The sequence below is a fragment of the Semicossyphus pulcher genome, unplaced genomic scaffold (assembly GCF_022749685.1).
Source record: "Semicossyphus pulcher isolate SPU_LCO1_2020_fin unplaced genomic scaffold, fSemPul1.0.p SCAF_16, whole genome shotgun sequence".
Lineage (NCBI taxonomy): Eukaryota > Metazoa > Chordata > Actinopteri > Labriformes > Labridae > Semicossyphus > Semicossyphus pulcher.
In genome coordinates, this window is record NW_027211670.1 from 19,485,365 (window position 1) to 19,503,558 (window position 18,194).

Here is an 18,194-nt window from a genome sequence, read left to right on the forward strand (position 1 = left end):
CAAGGAAAAAATGGGCTCTTTAGCTGCTAAATGCTCCAATATGGTCACCAGTATTCTGTCCAGAATGACTCCATTGGCACCTTGGCACATTAAAAACACACCTCAGTATTTATTTCTTCCAATGTTTTCACCAGTTTTTCTCTGGCTGATAAGTTGTGAGGTCCAACTGTGTCCCTTAATTACTTCAAATATATTTAGTGTGAATTTGACTAGTAAATTTACAGAAAGGTATTTATCTTCTTTTAGAGCGCAGAGTAAGGTAATGCAGGTTAAAGGGTCAGTTCATATACTCTCTGTTATCCCGAGTGCTATTTTTTCCCCCTTATATTTAAACAATATACGCTTTATATTTTACTTGTACTTGAGTTGTTTTTTGTATAACTATTATTTTGTAGCAATCTGGCACTGGAATTTCTTTCGGAATTATATCAGTTCTCTCGTGTCGTATCTTAAATACCCAAACTGTCCTCATTGAGCCCAGTGCATTAAACTAGCTGTTATTATGCTAATAACATATTTAATATAAGGACTAGCTTGGTGCTCATTATCTAATTTATTGAATAGTTATTTACCATAAACATTCATCCCTTGGCATTCACTGTAAGCGGTGCTGTGACAGTATTTTACAAGCTCCCACCAAAGAAGAAAAAAAAGCAGCACTGCAACAATAGTAATCCCTGTTGCTAGGAAACATGGTTACACTGTAGAGGAATGGAAACCATAAAAATATCTGCATGGATAAAGTCAGCGTCAGATATTAAAGTCATCCGTATGTTTAGATTGAACAAGGATTTATTGATTCAGAAACACTACTGAATGGAGCTGCACTCAACAGTCATGTGTGATTACAGGAGACTTTATAAATGTTTAACTGGACTATAATCTGTCAGGATTTTCTGTGGCAGTCTTTTAGATGAACTTTAATTTAACATTTTGGTCAGAGTCTGAACTAAGGCATACAAATCATTTGAGTAAATATTAAAGCTTCAGTGTTGGTGATACGAATAAACCTCTTATTATTTGGGTAACATCTGCGTCACCATCAAAACTATCTAAAATAACGTACTATTTACATGTTATATTATGTTACTTTGTTTAATAATATCTACTATAACACTTACATGTTTAAATTATTATTGTTCTTTGGTTTTATATTTTTCCCCATCTTTTCCCCCCAAATCGCCCCCACACATGAGATACCATTACTACTCACGCAAACCTTTTAGATCACATAACACAGATAATATCACTGCCTCCAACCCAAACATCCAAACATGTGCACACACACACACATTTGCGTTACGTCATTAAATCTTTTATCTCCACTCCCAGACTGTAACCGTTGACTGTCTAGCTTTTGCTTTTTTCTCCACGTCACTTTTTTGTCATGTTATCTCATCAAGAAAAATAATAATATTCAAATTTAAAACTTTATTACAGACTTAAGATCCTGATAAAAGACAATACACATAATAAGTACAATACTCAAGCACAAAAAGAGTTCATGCTTTAAAATGTAAAATACATTAAAAATTTACGACTTATGAGGATACAACTGTACCAGTGTCTCCAGAGCTGGGATGTGTAGTGCGTAGTATTTCATCTGATGTTTGACAAAACCAGGATGATTTCATTCTCTGAGGCATCGAGCCGGAAAATACATTTATACATTTTTAACTTTTAATGTTTCTTAGAACAGTTTGGGAAGTATTGACTAAGGGTGGGCATTTCCAGTGATTTCAGTATTTGAGTAATTTGATTACCTTATGAATGAGTAATCGAGTACTCGCAAATTATATATATATTTTATATACCGTAAAAAAAAACACACGTCGGACACGGACCTCCCGGCCCGGAAATAGTAGGCTGTATGCCTGTAAGAGAACATTAACAATTTTACATTATTGTAAATAAACAATAGAAAGCAAGTGCAATTCCAAAAGCACTGAACAACCTTAACAGCCCCTTCAATTAAAGCTGTTGTAACATTTCATTGTCAAACGTCACAGTAGAAGCGGACTGTATGGACTTCTGTTCTGTGTTGCTAAACACGTAACTCGCATGTTTTCTACTCTCGTAGCTGTTGTTCGGCATGATGGTGGCTTGTACTCCGGCTCAACAAACGCCATCAGCTCACGGAAGCCTTCTCCTTCCATAACACTTCATGGGAGCATATCTCCAGTTACCATGTCCGTTATTAGCAGGCTAATCTTCTCCGCTCTAGTATCATCATCACGACGTGTGCTAACAGGTCTAGCAAATGATGCGATGCGAGGCTGCCTGTTGTCTGTCTCCGCTGGCTTCTCCTTGTACTTTAACCGTGTGTGGTTAAGCATCAAACTAGTATTCCTATAGTGTAACAACACATATCTTGCAGCAAGTTATCGTCGTCTTTTTTTGTCAGAGTACTTCCAGACATCGCTTTTCCTGGTCACGGCTGACATGGTGCATGAAACTGAGTTAAACTACTGTCGCTGAAAACAACGCAAGCGCAGGTGTAGTGTAACGTTAGTCGAATAATGATGTCAACAGCGAGCACTCGAGTATTCGTCCCAATTCCTAGTATTGACTTGTGTAGCCACAAATATTTCACTTGCACTACACCATCTTGTTCGCTAAAGGAGTATTCGCATAGCATCATCTATAGCTCGACTTTAATGTACTGTATCATGGGTTTTACTGGATTGCTTTACAATATTATATTGGCGTGAATGCAGTAGAAACCATTCCTTCTGCAAAGGAAAAAAAGCTATAAATGGCACCCAAATATATCAAATATTATTGGTGTTCATGTCTGAAAAAGTGCATTTATTTATGATTCTATTACGGCCTGATATGTAATACTGGCATGGTCCAAGTTATCTCCACAAACACCTATCCGTGTATAACTGATTATTATTGATTAGGATAGGAAAAAATATAGCTTGTCGGCACCTCACGGCCGAACTGACGAGCGGCTGTAATGCGAGAGCGGTGCTGTCACTTTTTTGGCCGACGTGCCACCTCAGGATCCGAGCGCTAAATCAATGACGTTGCTGTCCATTTGCTCCGCTGTGTTCCAAATCACTCTGAGTCCATCTTTCAGCTGAAATCCCCGCTGAGATGCGCTGTTACGCAAGAGGCTGCATTTGGGGATTAGCACATCATTTTCAAGGGTAGACATGAAGAATCCGATGGCGTTTATAGGTCACAAATCCCATGCTGCTGTTGTCTGTTATACATGCAATAAAAGGATGATACAGCATGTACCGATAATAATAATAATACACTTTATTTGTATAGCACCTGTCATACATTCAACAGCTCAATGACATGACATGACAAAAGCATTAAAAAAGAACATTATGGAAGGAATAAACCAAAATGGGAGTAAAGAATGCTCATAATTGATACAATCTTCTTGTCTTTTAATTGTGTTTAGCTTCAGACGGATTCCTTGAAATTCAGGGTGCAAGTAATTATTTTCTTTCTTTAAAAAAAATATTTTCGCTTGCTTTTTCAAGTTCAAACACATTAACAAACAGAGCCTGTATCTAAGGAAAAATACAATGCATCAAAGTATGGTAAATTATAACAGCAATAACTAAACAGCAGACAGTAAAAAGTAAATTAATTATTATCTTTATTATAGTTTATAATAAGTTATGTCTATTATAAGTATATGTATATATTTATATATATAATACGTTTATATATTTATACTTTTTGGATTATCAGAAAATGTCAGAAAATCAATAAAGACTACTCCCCAGAGCCCAAAGGATACATCTTCAAATGTTTTGTTTTGTTGAATGGAAAGTCCAAAACCAAAAGATATCCAATTTGAGACGATACATAACAAAATACGACGAACAACGAATACAACGAAATACTTATGCTTAAAAAGCCCTGTATTCCATTAAAAATAGCTGCAGACTGTATTTCACAAACGTTTAATTTCAGCAGGTCTTGATACTTCTTTAAGGCACCATAAAATAATGCAAAGCTGATTGAATAGGTCTTAAAAAAATCCTTAATTTTAAATGTCTCTACAAACAATCCACTTTTTTTGTGCTTCACAAACATGACATAAACATTTTTTTATATAAAGATCAGTTATAAGTTTTGTCCTTTTATGCCTTTGTTGAGAAAGAGGACAGTGGGAAGAGAGAGGACTGTAGCCTCTATATATGGGACGCCAATTTAAGCGCTGAGCTAAACCAGCCCCCCGACATAAAGAAATTGCGGTAATTGAATTTAATGTCTCCTTTCTTAATTTCACTTTCCCACCTAACCTTTAATCCAATGGGGAATGGGAAAATGGAAAAAAAATGTAAGCTGCCATTTGATTTATATTTTAAGGAAACAAAAGATATTTATGATATAAGGAAAAAGATGGAAGATACTTTTTTCTTCTTCCCACAATATTTTTTTCTCCACTGTTGCTGGGCAGTTTTTTTGATCAATCAGTGATCATTTTAAGGGACTGAAATTAAGACAAATATCCAGTCAACAACTAATAGAAGATTTTTTAAATTGTTGTATTTCACCTGCAGATGTTTAAATATTTCCAACTGTGTACTCACATTATTTATATCATAACAGCGAGCATTTTAGTAACTTTGCTGCTGTGGCTACACTCTATATGCAGTGTGTCTAATTGTCCTGGCCTGTTTAGTATTTGTTACAGTGCGATCTTTCTGTCTCATGTTCAGCAATGCATGGACATGTACTGTATGTGTGTGTGTGTGTTGCTGCCTGTGTGTGAGTCTGACTGTTGCATAAGAGGATCTGCTGCTGTCCCAGAGCTTAACTAAGGATTTAAACCTCTCTTTCTCACTCTCTCCTGCACTCTCTCTTCTCCTGTGTCGTCTGTCTCTCTCTAGCGCTCTCTGTTGCGCTCGCTCTAATCTCCGTTACTGCATGTATACTGAAGTGGGATGATGTCATTATTCGTGGAATTAGTATGTGCGTATGCAGATCCTATGTTGTACTGACTGAGCAGGAACACTTCTTTTTGTTCTGTGCGCTTGTGAAGTTCTCAGAATAAATTAAGCTCTATTTTGATGACACCTGCTCACACAAATTGAACTCTTCATGTCTTCTAAAAGGCTTCTAATGGCTTCTAAATATCTCCTTTAATTACTGCAAAATGATAGAGGGGCAGTGGGAGAGTGCAGGTGTCAGGTGCAGTTATTTATGGTATGCAAATGTGCAAGTGCTGTCACCAATAAATGATGTTATCAGATTGGTTCATTGATACCCGCCAATACCCCATACCCCATTTTAGGACATTGTGGATGTTGATACCTATACTGGTTTTGCCTTTTTCACGCATGCATGATTGACAATTTCCAGAAAATTTAAAGACCCTTTCACACATGTCCCTCAGCAGGAGATTTTCCCTGTTGGACGAGGGGGGTGACATGACGTAAAAAGTACCACGCAACTGGCCAACAATTCCAGCGTCGGCCCTCACAGCCAGAAGCTCCCGGATCTCTTCATCTCTCCAATCTTTGCTGTTGTCGTCTTGTAAATGATCCTTCTTCTTCAACCTCAAAGGTTTTTACTCATCCTGTTATGTGCCGCTCTTCTGGTTTCACACCGGTCGTATGATACAGACGTCATCGACCCGCCCACTCAACGTCCTCCCTGCGCTCTTACATCGACTCACCCCGAATTCTTCCGGACATTTTACTGGGAGGCTTGCAGGAAATTGTCAGCAAAAAAATTTGCGGTTTTTGTTCACACATGCAGCCCACTTGGACAATTTCGAGAAATTTTCAGTGCAGTGCTTGTGTGAAAGGCAACTTATTATAGTTCAATCAGGAGAGACCAGTAGATAAAGTAAGGAAGAACATTTATTTTACGATGATGATGTTATCATGAATCAAGGTCAGAAGTCTTTGGCGCTCGGACTCTACGGGGAGATATGGTGATCGAAGGGCCCTGAACGGCCGCAAGGTCTATTCCCCCCCATGGAGTCCGAACACTGGTGGTGGAGGTGTTGGCTGATGATGTCATCTGAGGCTGCTTAGAAGATGAGCTGATGATGAAGACTGGGCGGTGATGGGGAGGTGGAGGGTCGCACATAAGGACGGCATGAATGAACTGGAGGAAGAGAAAAGCCATATTTAAAAAGACAGCAGCAAGATGAAACGATGTGCTGCAGAGCTATTGGACAGATGTGACCAGGTGATGAGAACAGCTGATGAGTGCAGGAAAATAAGAGTGAGCGTGCAAGAGGGGAGTGTAAGCAGAATGGTATGAGATATATATGCTAGAGCTTCATAGAAATGTTTGAACCAATAAAAGCGTTATTATCATGTTCATATGTACAAATTTCAAATTGTTACTAAAATCTGCAGTTTACAAAGAAGACTTATTTCTCCTTTTGTTTTAAAAGATCATTTTTTAGGGATTTTAATCGAAGCAGCCCGATGTAGTCCACAGTTTCTTCCTCGCCCCCGCCCAGCTGCAAATTTTTTGTTCTAAGAACGTTCTGAGAATGTTACGTGCGATGTTCTGGTAATGTTTTGAGCAGGAAGTTATTTATTTGGTTCCCAGGAAGTTCCCTCTAACAGTAGGAGAACGTTCTCTGAAAACATTTTTAGAAAGTTGCAATGAACGTTCAAATCACATTTCAGGAACGTTTTATAAATCACGTTCTTGATCCTTCAAGCCGTACTAACATCCTGAAAAGATCCTTAGAATGTTTCAGTGAGCATGTTCTACCTTTGATCTGTGATGTTGAACGAATGTTTTATAAAAGGCGTTCTGACGTCCCAGGCCTCAATAACATCCTGAAAACATCTTCAGAATGTTGCTGTTAAAACGTTTTGTCTTAGCGTTACAAGAACTTTATTTGAAAACATCTATAAAACGTTCTTTGAATGTTAAATTAAAACGTTTTCTTTCAAAAAATAATTAGAACTTGTAGGTAATGTTAGCCAACGTTATGGGAACGTTCCCTGCTAGCTGGGCGTGCTTCACCCTCTCAACACGTTTCGTAAACATCATGCGAGTATTGCTTCCATAATCCTGCCTGCAAATATACAAACAAACATCAAAGAAAACATAACCTCTCTTTGTAGCTGTTTATAATAAATATGGTGATTTAATCAGCTGCAATTACAGTACATATGCTATAAATCTCTTGGTGCCATCCTCCCGTGTTTCAGCAGCTTCACTCACCTTCAGTTACCCTCCAACATCGAGTCAGTTTTCTGGCATCTCTTAACACCACCTGTGAGCAAAGCAAAAAAATATCAATTCCTACCGTTTTACAGTCTGCTGACACAGAGAGGAGTGGGCTCGCTGCTGGTCTAAAAATACGAGCTTTGGATGAGTCTCCACCAGCTTTACTTTGTCCAACATGCGATGCTGCAGATCTGTTGGCTGCAAACTCTTCACAGCTCAGGAACATTCTGTCAGGGACGCTGATTTGTGCGCTTTACGTGCCAGTACAATAATTTATATATAGTTAGCTGTTTTTAGGGATTGTGCAGCCTGAACGTTTTTATTGCTGCTTTGCGAACATAAAATCCACTCTGATAACATGCAGACAGTTAATGTTATACCTTATTAATCTCTGTATGTAAATGAAACACTCCTGCACACACTGGGTGGTCAATGTTATCTTCACCGGAGCAGGAAGGGCATCGGGATAAATGGGCCAGTTGGTCGACTTACCTCTTGCAACACTATGAATACAATATTCTTAACCTGTGCTCCTAACAAAACCACCGCTTCTTCTCTTTAATATGTATTATATTTTTAAAATCTAACATCTGGAAGTTGTAAAATGTCAGTCCTCTTTTTATATGAGGCTTGAGTTGCCATCCATCAAAATGTGAGAGGGCCACTGGTGGGAGTTACACCTGGCGCTGCCACATCGAGGACTGTAGCCTCTGTACATGGGCCGTGCAATTTAACCGCTGAGCTGACGCTGAAGTTTCTTCATTTTTTGTGTCTCTATTTTCATCATGTAACGGGCAAATTTTACCACAATTTTTCCAGTTTCATATTCACCACAAGTCCACCCTACCCTCAATACATATTAAAGTAATAATCTCGAAGATCTCGGTTTCGTTCTCTTTGGCGGCACCTATGGGGATTAACGGTAATTGCGGGAGCACACGTCCCAGATATCCAGACAGTGTTTCATGTGTGACGTCCACGGTTGGCTCCGGTTGTAACTCTTGATTTTCCTCGCTGACGGTCGCTTTCCTTTTCAGACTGTTTGCTTCATCTGAGCGTCGAGTTTCTTTCTTTTTCTTTGGATTTTCACTTATTGTTGAAGTTGTATCTGTAGTCATCCATCTTTTCTTTGTTTGTTCAGCCATAGTAGATTACTGTTTACTCACAACACTTGCAGAGAGCGGAAAAGCAGCCGCTTAGCTCCGCCTACCCTCTCTGGCAGACCGACCACTGCTGGCTGATGGAAAATGTGTCACTAACTGGGCGCCGCTTGTGATTTTTTCAGCGAATGTCGCCACAGACACCCAGCCTGTAATACTGCAAATGCAAAGGCTTTCATTAGTGGGCCATAAGCTCAGTCACCATTGATAGACAGTGACTTAACAGACATTTATTTAAATGAAAATCCTTAACTTTAATACTTGAGATTAGAAAGTACTTACTATAGCAAACAAATATTTGATTCTGATTCTGCTCAATTTTTTCTCTATTTTCTCTGTTCGGTCTATAAAATCAAAACCTGCTCGTTCCAGTAGAAACTTTTCTTGAGGTCAAGATAAAATCCTCAAATTTGTTGTTGTTTCTAACCAACAGTTAAAACCAAGATGAGACAATTTATTTTAATATAAGAAAAAGCAGCCGATTCTCTAACTTGAGAAGCTTGAACCATCAGACATTAAATCATTAGACATATTTTCACTTGTAAAGTGATTCAAGCGAAAGTCGTTAGCCGTCGTTAGAGTTTCCTAAGTACTAGCGCTGTCTAATAATGAAGGTACGCATCATGTAGATGTTGTATTTGTGGACCAAATAGCCAAGCTGCAAGAGCATGCAAAATTTGTCTCCATCCATCTCTCTCTCCCTGCCTCTCCCTCTTTCCCACTCTCTCGGCCCATCCGTGCGCTGCAGATGACTGTTCACCAATAACTCGAGGTTTCTGCCTGTTGAAAGGAAGTTTTTCCTGCCACTGTTGCCAAGTGCTTGCTCAGTGGTGAATTAATATTGACTCTCTCTAAAGAGTACGGCTTAGACCTGCACTTTTTGTATTGTCCTGACTTTTGTCATGATTTGGCGCCATGTAGATGAAGATTGATTGACAAAGATGCTGCTGCTTTGTGAGCAACAATATGGTTGGAAAGCTGCTTTTAACATGTAATGTGCATTTGTGTGCATCACCTGGATGAGGAAAAACATGATAATTTTGGTGTAACACACATAACAATAAACAAGATCATGTTCTTACAAACGGATTGATCTCTTTGTTTAAGTCCATCCATCCATCCATCCATTGTCTTCCGATTATCCGGGGCCGGGTCACGGTGGCAGCAGGCTCAGCAAGGTGACACAGGCGTCCCTCTCCCCAGCAACGTTTTCCAGCTCCTCCTGGGGGATTCCGAGGCGTTCCCAGGCCAGACCGGATATATAATCCCTCCAGCGAGCTCTGGGTCTCCTCCCAGTTGGACGTGCCTGGAAAACCTCCAAAGGGAGGCATCCAGGAGGCATCCTAATCAGATACCTGAACCACCTCAACTTGCTTCTTTCTATGCAAAGGAGTAGCGGCTCTACTCCGAGCTCCCCCTGGATTTCCGAGCTCCTTGCCCTCTCTCTAAGGCTGAGCACAGACACCCTCCGAAAGGAAACTAATCTCCACTTGTAGCCACGATCTCATTCTTTCTGTCACTACCCGAAGCTTGTGACCATAGACGAGGGTTGGAACGTAGATCGACTGGTAAATCGAAAGCTTTGCCCTCAGGCTCGGCTCCCTCTTCACCACAACGGTCCGGTACAACGCCCGCATCACTGCTGCACCGATCTGCCTGTCAGTCTCACGATCCATTTTACCCTCACTCGTGAACAAGACCCCAAGACACTTAAACTCCTTCACTTGAGGCAGAGACTCACTCCCCACCCGGAGGGGGGCAATCCACCGTAACACACATAACAATAGAGCAGATCACGTTCATACAAACAGATTGAGCTCCTTCTTGTTTGAGCGTGATCTGCAAAAAGCCAGACCCCTTCCTCAGCCAAATAAGTCGAGCCGATTCAGCAGCATCACCTCCCTTGAGGGTCGTGTCATATTTGTTGAGATGCAGTCAGCTCCACCTGCCTAATCTGCACATTGAGATCGGATCATAAAGGCAGATTTAAGACTATGAGAATGCTTATAAACACCGGCTGTAAATGCAGAGCTTGGTCCTTAGAAATAACTACCTAGATATCGTATCAGTTACAAATTAAGTGGAGTAAACCAGCGGGAAGAGATAAAAGCAGTGATAAAGATGGTGGTTGTTAATGCTGATAATGGTGTAAATGGTAGGGAGGACTGTATTGGTAATGATGATAATGAACCCTTCTGTGTTCACTGGTGTGTTTATGTTGAAAGCTCCCCGCTGCTCTCACTGCTCAGCTGTGTTATTTATCTCTTATTTACTCGCAATTTCTCTCTTTCTTTGCTTTTGCAGATCGACTTGGAGCCGGAGGGGAAGGTGTACGTGGTCATTGATCTGTCCGGATCGTCCACTGAAGGTAAAACTCCCTCAATATACGTTTAGATATTAACAGAAGGCTTCAATGTCGATGATAGCTGATGGGACTAAACATGGATTGTTAAACCATAAAGCAGATGCAACAGAATATCCCCACGTCTACATCCTCTGCATCAATGTTCAGATATCCAAAACCTACTGTGAGGAGGTTTTAACTGGTTTCCAAACATTTAACATTATGTTAATGTTAACAAAATGCATTAATATAAAATATTAGCAGCAATATGATCTAATGTAATGAGGTGTGTCTTATTTGTCCAAGTGAGCATTAACATCTGACACTGATTTGAGGACACTGGGTCACATGACATAGAAGCTATTGAAAAAAAACCTAAAAATTTTGTATAAAAAATGTATTCAAAGTTTGTCTTACAGACCGAATTTTACGCTATTTGTTTTGTGTGAATGCAACTTAAAAGGTTTAAGGTAATCGGTTTCCTCAATTGAAATGAGCAGACACAGGAGATTTTTAAGTTGAGATAAACTACTTCACTAATCTTAATTAATTGATAAGTTTAAAACACTTATTTTAAGTTCATCACACTTAATGGAAAAGGTAACTTCATTTAAGTTACCTTAACAGTAAATAAAAGAGTTTGTTTTCCTCAGATGGTTTGAGTTAATCTAACTCATCAGGTGTTACAGTGTACTTGGAGACATTAATGCTGCGTTCCAGACAACTGTCCAAAATTTCCGACTTTCAATCCTCAGAGCACTCCAGGTGCACGATGCCAAACGCAAATAAAAAACATGGCCGACCATGGCAAAATGATGTTTCTTTCTTTCAGTGATTATTTATAGTAACCAGCTGCCTTATCACATTAGTGACATTTCTTATACACATTTTCATGCAGAACATGAGTTACATGCAGCCAAATATATATATATATATATATATATGTATACATATATACTGTATATAACGTTGCTTTTCAGTTGATAGTTTACCGAAATCCGACTTTGAATGGCGTTCCAGAGAAATTTTTCTAGTTGGAGGTCGGAAAAACTTGACTTCCAAGTTGTCTTGAACGCAGCATAAGAGCTCACATCTTCAAAAAAGTACAGCTTACTTAAATACGGCATGTTCATGCTAAACACACAATCACTTATTTTTAAGTGAACTTAACTTGTTAGAATTTACAGTGTAATAGTTTTAGTAGTAGTACTTATCTCGCATATAACCCGTTGTTATTTTGTTGTTGTTGTTTTGTCTGTACCAATAAACTTACTATTATTACATGTACATCCTTGGTCATTACTGCAGGTTTACAGCATCAAAAGTTGCCAACTGCAACACAGTACTTCTAGCCAGTACCAGCCAATCACAGCACTGGAGGGCGGGATTAAACAAAACTCTATGGGGGAGAATAATGTACATTGTAAAGATTACTGTAATGAAAAAGCTTTATCTCTTCCTGTTTTCTTCTAAAGTTACTAAACAGCATCCATACAACCTCCCCTCCTCTCTTTAAGTCTCTATTTCCTTCCTGTATTTGTTTGTACCGATTAAACCTGGAAACATCCAGAATATCTCTCTCAATTACACACACACACACGTGCGTGTGCACGCCGCTTGATAAGAGTGATTTTCACCTGCACCTGTGTTTCTTCACACCTGCTTATAAATAGAAGAGGCTGTCTGCCTTCTAGTGCTAGTGGAAATGAATATACAGTGTGTGTGTGTTTGTTTGTGTGTGTGGGTGTAGAGTAGCACCCCAGCAGTATAACACAGAGTATAGCTCCTGTATGTAAAGACGGATAAAGAGAGCAGTGGAGATTGCAGAGAGAGGGAGTCTTAAAATAGTAGGTGAGATTGAGCCACGGATTACACGCACACACACACACACACATATGCAGACTCAGGCGTCCGTGTCTTGCCCTCCTCATCGATGATTGGACACTCTGTTGTGACCTCACGACCCACTCTCCGCCCACTCCTGAACTTCCTCCCTGGGTTCAGCTGGCTCGAGTGCTCGTCACGTTAATGTATGCTGATAAAAACAAGTGTGTGTGTGTGTTTGTGTGTGTGTGCGTGCGTGTGTCTGCTGATAGGAGGGATGGAGAGATGGAGGGTGAGAACTAGAGGAAGAGGTGGTATTTTTAGCAGATTTATTTTTTTTCCCCTGGTGCAATCTGTTCTCTGCTGCTTCAGATGCTGGAAGGACTCGTACTTTTCCTGTTTTCCTCCTCTTTCCTCCTCTCTCCTCCGCTCCATCCTTGTGCATCTGTTGGTCTCAGGAGGAGACGGACAATAATCTGACCTAATCTGACCATCTGCAGTCTCTCCCTCTGTGTTTCTAGATTCCCCGCTCTCTCTTTCTTCACCCTTTTGTCTTCCTTTTGAGTATTTTCATGTTACATTCCTTACATTTTAAAGATAAACGTGATGATGATTGAGCACTTTAAATGAGCGGAGGTTTTCAGAGAACAGATGAGGATGGGGACGTTAAAGAACAATCAGTGAAAGAAGAAATAAATAGTTTAAAATGCAAATGAAAGGATTCAGATGCACAAAAAGAGACAAATTGTCAGAATTCACTGCAAAATTCAAAGTATTCATCCTTAACCTCCTTTGAAAATTGAAGACGGAAAGTAATTTTCTCCTTCGAGCTAAAAGAGCTGCTTCTGTTGAAGGGATTTTTTTGGAGGGTTGTTTTGTAGCAAGAATTTAGTCATTTTTGCAGCCATAGAAATCTTTAGAAGATGTGTTTTTTCATTGGTAGAGTCAGTCATCAGGTCGGGGGTTCGATTCCCAGCTCCATCAGGCTACATGTCGAAGTGTAGTCAAGACACTGAACCCCAAATTGCTCCCGGTGGCATAGCCAACGGGTATGAATGTGATGACTGATTGACAGTTGGGCACTTTACGTAGCAGCCTCTGCCATCAGTGTATGACTGTGTGTGTGAATGTGTGTGTTAATGGGTGAATGTGATATGTTGTGTAAAAGCAGCTTTGAGTGGTCGCAAAGATTAGAAAAGCTACTATATACTATATAAGTACAGTCCATTTATATTTTAAGAACTATATATATATATAATATTACAATGTTCGATGTCAAGGCTAAACGTGGGTGATTTTCAAACCTGTAGGTAAAAGTATGTTGCATGTCTGCAGGCTGCTGTGAACGTCAGGTTTCACACTGTTTTTTTCTACACGCTGTACTTTGTGACATCACAAAGTGCAGCCTCAGCAGGCCAATCAGAAGAAAGTGGCATTGTAGGGTCGGGGTTTCTTTCTATGAAGCTGGAAATTAGCATAACCCCCCCCTTTAAAGTCCCACTCCTTTCATAAAGAGCTAAACATATGGATAACACCAATAAAATACGTAGGTGGTTTCCTGAACCAGACTCCCCTTTAATTTGGTTTTACAGTTTTACAGGGAATTGTTAGAGCCTTACAGAAGATGAGGTTTATATTAACATTGTGCTTAATTTGATTATAGTTGTAACTTATATAATTTAGTATTTATTTATGTAATATTTGTTTTCTTATTTTTTATTGAAACATAGCAGATTTATGAGGATATTTGTGCTCCCTTAATTGTTTAATCCTGCTGTCGTAAATGGATGCTGGTGTCGAGTGTATTAAAGTGCTGGATGTGGCAACTGTGGGCCCATGCTCACCAGTTTTTCTGACCGTTGCCAATATGATATAAAAGCACGTTGGCTTAAAGTCAAGACAAAAGTTAGTTTTTTGTTTATTAAAGAATCTAATTGTTTCAGTTTTCTTCGGTCTCCTTCGTCTTTTGGAACAAGTGGAAGTTTTCCTTTAAAGGAACACGTGTCAGAAACCTCACGTCCTGCAGGAGTGGCAAAGAATGTTTTTATTTAAAGTTGACATTACAGGAAAAGCAAGCTTTTAATAAAAGTGTAACAACAGTTTCAAATAGTACCACCAATAGTACCAAAATCCTTACCTATAGGGCCGACGATGTTCAGATGCTTCATGGTGTTAAAGTTGCTGTTTCTCAGTCCTTAAGAAGAATTAAACAAATATCTCACCGTCCTCCAACAAGCTCCACACCACAGAAAAAAACCCTTCTGCTTCAGTTTTATAAATATCTCCCTTCAGTTAGCCTCTCTGTCAGTCTAATTCTGTCGTCTTCAAGGTGAATGCATGAATAGGATTGGTATAATGGTTAAAATTTCTGAAGACATGCTTTTTTTTTTTTTACTTTCAAGCATTGCTGCTTTATTCTATCACGTATTTTCCTACGTACAGCTCCTAGTAATGACCACGTGTTCCTCCTTTTAAGCTTTAACAACATAATGTAAGAGGAGTCTTTTCTAACATATTAATATGACGGATGATGAATCGCTCACTGATTTTTCTTTATAAGTGAACTACATCAAAGAAAAATAGAGTCTTAAACTTTCCTGGCAGTAAAAACTAAAGTCTCACTCCCTCCTTATTTACTGTATTTATGTCGGACAAGCCTGAGAAAGGGACAGACACTATATTAACCTTTAAATCACACTTGGATGAGACTCAAACTGTATTGCACAAACATATTCATAATCTTATGCAACATTGAGGGGAACACTTAGACTACCACTTTAACTCTTTGCAGTGTCCAGTTTTAGTTTCAGGTTTCTGTTATTTTAATCCTTTAGCAACTGTGAGTTTTTGTCAATTACAGAGTGCTTCCACTTCCTCAGTAGTGAACTTTAAGTCTGTTTTAAATGGTTCTGTATGCTTTATATTTACTTTTATTCAAGGAAATTTGACAAAAAAAACTGTGAAAACGATGGAAAGGATTCGTTAGTAGACACAGGGCTTAACCTCAGCTATTTCTGCCTAAAGCTTCAAAGAAAATGTTGCCTTTCTGTTTTTTTATTTTTATTCAATCCTAAAATATTATTTCACAAAGTTTACGACAGTGATACTTAATATTAAACCCCTTTCCCTCCGAAATTAGCGCGTTGGCGTGGGTTTTTCAGACCCTTATAGATGCCGATTGTCTCTTTTCCCATTGCTAGTAAAGTATTCTCCTTTGGGTGTCTTTTCTGCTGCGTCACCGTCTGACGTCACAATCGTGCCTGAAACAGGGTTAGTAAACAGTGAAGATGTTACGGGGGTTAGGTCTTTATTGTCTCTATTACTCACTCAGTCTGTTTATCAAACTCGGCACAGACAAATTTGGAACGATGTTCGAGCGCTGCTCGGACGGAGACGGGCAGAATTTGTAGCTGAGATGACGAGGAGTCGCAGAAGTTACCGACAGAGCATAGCATCGCGCCGGACAGGGGGCGGAGATTAGCGCGTTGACACAGGTTTTGTGTTCCCATCAATGCCGATTGGAGCCGAGGTGATAATTACCCGGGTCTACTGCAGAGTCATTTGATGGTCTGAATGCCGATTGTAACCTTTCCCATTAAGCAAAAAAGCCGAGTGTTAACGGGTTTTTTGACCAGTGGGAAAGCAGGTTTAGAGTAGCTGCTCCAACTGCCAGCTTCTATTAGTGCTATCAATACATCAGCTACAACTTAAAGTGCTTCAACTCAAAAGCATATTAATAATGTTATTCTTCAGCTTCTCTCAGTAAAAGTTGTTTGTTTTCTTCAGTACTTTATCAGTCTCTAACGTCAGTAGATTTTGAACACACATCTATCCCACTCATTCTCATTATTTCGGAAGCTGATGGAGAGCTGCCACCGTCGTATTGTTATTCATATTAATGTCAGATTTGTTTATACCTCCATCTGTAGTTCAGCTCTGTCGTCTCTCTCTGCTGCTCTCCATCATGTTTGTGTCAGCTCTGACTCTCCCGTCTGTCCGTACGTGTGTGTTTGTTGGACGCTCGTCTCCTTCAGCGGGACCGGCGTACGCCTGTCTCCACGACGCCCGCTCTTAACTGCTGTAATGCCTCATCACCCCTCTTTATCAGCGTGTGCGTGTGTGTCCTGGACAGATGGATGATGTATTATGTAAAAACAAAGTGATCCCAATAATGGCCTGTTAAGCTGTCTCTCCTCTCTTTCACCAACACACACTTTCACTCACATTCACTCCTACACACACACACACACACACACACCCGGTCCCTAGACAGCCTGTCTGTAATCGAACTCTGGAGAGGCTCAGCAGTAACCACATGTATAACGCACCCAGGAGAGGGATGGAGGGAGAGTGAAAGAGAGGCAAACTAGGACAGCAGCACGGAGAGGAGGAGTGTGTGTGTGTGTGGGAGGGAGAGTGGAGGTGGTTCTCTTGTCTTAAGGTTACCCTCGGAAAGCGTTTGTGTTTCCGGGGAGATGCGGAGAGGAAGGGAACGGCTGCTTGGATGTTGCTCGCTTGAGGAGGAGGAGTATTTTAATATGCTGTCCTTCGTTTAAGTGCCCACACATGGGAGTATAAATAGCAGTGTGCATGTACGTATGCATAGGCCTCTGGTAGGTGTGGGGCGGTTGTGAGGAAGAGGAAGGGAGGGGGGTAAAGGAAGATGAGAGGCCGCTGAATGATTAAACATCTTGAGGAACAAGATACAAATGATCCTTATTTGTACAAACCATGTCAGGAAGTGAAATCGACGTGCGTAAGAAAACATTTTCATCTGAAGTGACTCACAAAAACGTCTCATTCCCCACATTCCTTTTTTGTTTTTTATTATTGTTGATTAATTTGTCTTTATTTGATTGACAGCTTCGGGGACCAACGACAATGAGGAGCGGGTGTTTCGAGAGAGGATCGGTCCTCGCCGGCGACAGGGCGCCGTCCGAAGGCGCGTCCATCAAGTCAACGGACACAAGTTCATGGCCACCTACCTGAGACAACCCACCTACTGCTCACATTGCAGAGATTTTATCTGGTAACACACACACACAAGCACACACACATGAACTGACCTGCTGTTACCTCATTAAACCATCCTGTCTGAGATGCTGACTCCTCTGTGTGTGTGTGTGATCTGATAGGGGCGTGCTGGGGAAGCAGGGATACCAGTGTCAGGGTGAGTACTTTTCTCTGGCGGCTTCTAATTTCTCAAGTAACGCTGCACGTCATGTTTTATTAAAGCACGAGAACACAAGAGGGATCACAGGTTGCTGAGTGACAGCTGTGATTTGGTCACAAGCCACCATCACCCAGAGCCTTACGTACACTACAGTACTCCATCATCCTCTAGAATAGGACTGCAGCCAACAGTGACAAGTTACATTGATGAATTTTTTACTACATTATATTCTGTTATTTTCATATACAGTTAAGTAATCACTAATTTACTTGAAGATTTACTGACTGACAACATTGACTCACTCTAACAGCAGTCTGTGAGGTTAGTTTAAGGCGTTTTGTCACGCTTACACGGCTGTTGAAGTATAAAGATAGAGTTGACACATGGTGTAATGTTCAATAACTCCGCACAAAAACATGTTGTGTGTGTTCATAATCCAAACGTATCATGCTTAGTTGGGGTAAACTGGTGCGGTCTTGCGGTTGCTACCTTCTTAGCAAAGCACTCTGGGATG

At 40.2% G+C, this 18,194-nt stretch overlaps 1 protein-coding gene across 1 annotated transcript in view; it reads left to right on the forward strand.

Annotated features, from left to right (window-relative positions):
• The window catches only part of prkcea (protein kinase C, epsilon a), a 52,287-nt gene that overhangs the window by 16,358 nt on the left and 17,735 nt on the right, over positions 1–18,194 (forward strand). The window contains exons 2-4 of the mRNA XM_069664602.1: positions 10,644–10,707; positions 17,371–17,536; positions 17,643–17,677. Of these exons, the coding sequence (XP_069520703.1) occupies positions 10,644–10,707; positions 17,371–17,536; positions 17,643–17,677 (265 nt within the window). The remainder of the gene's footprint in view (positions 1–10,643; positions 10,708–17,370; positions 17,537–17,642; positions 17,678–18,194) is intronic.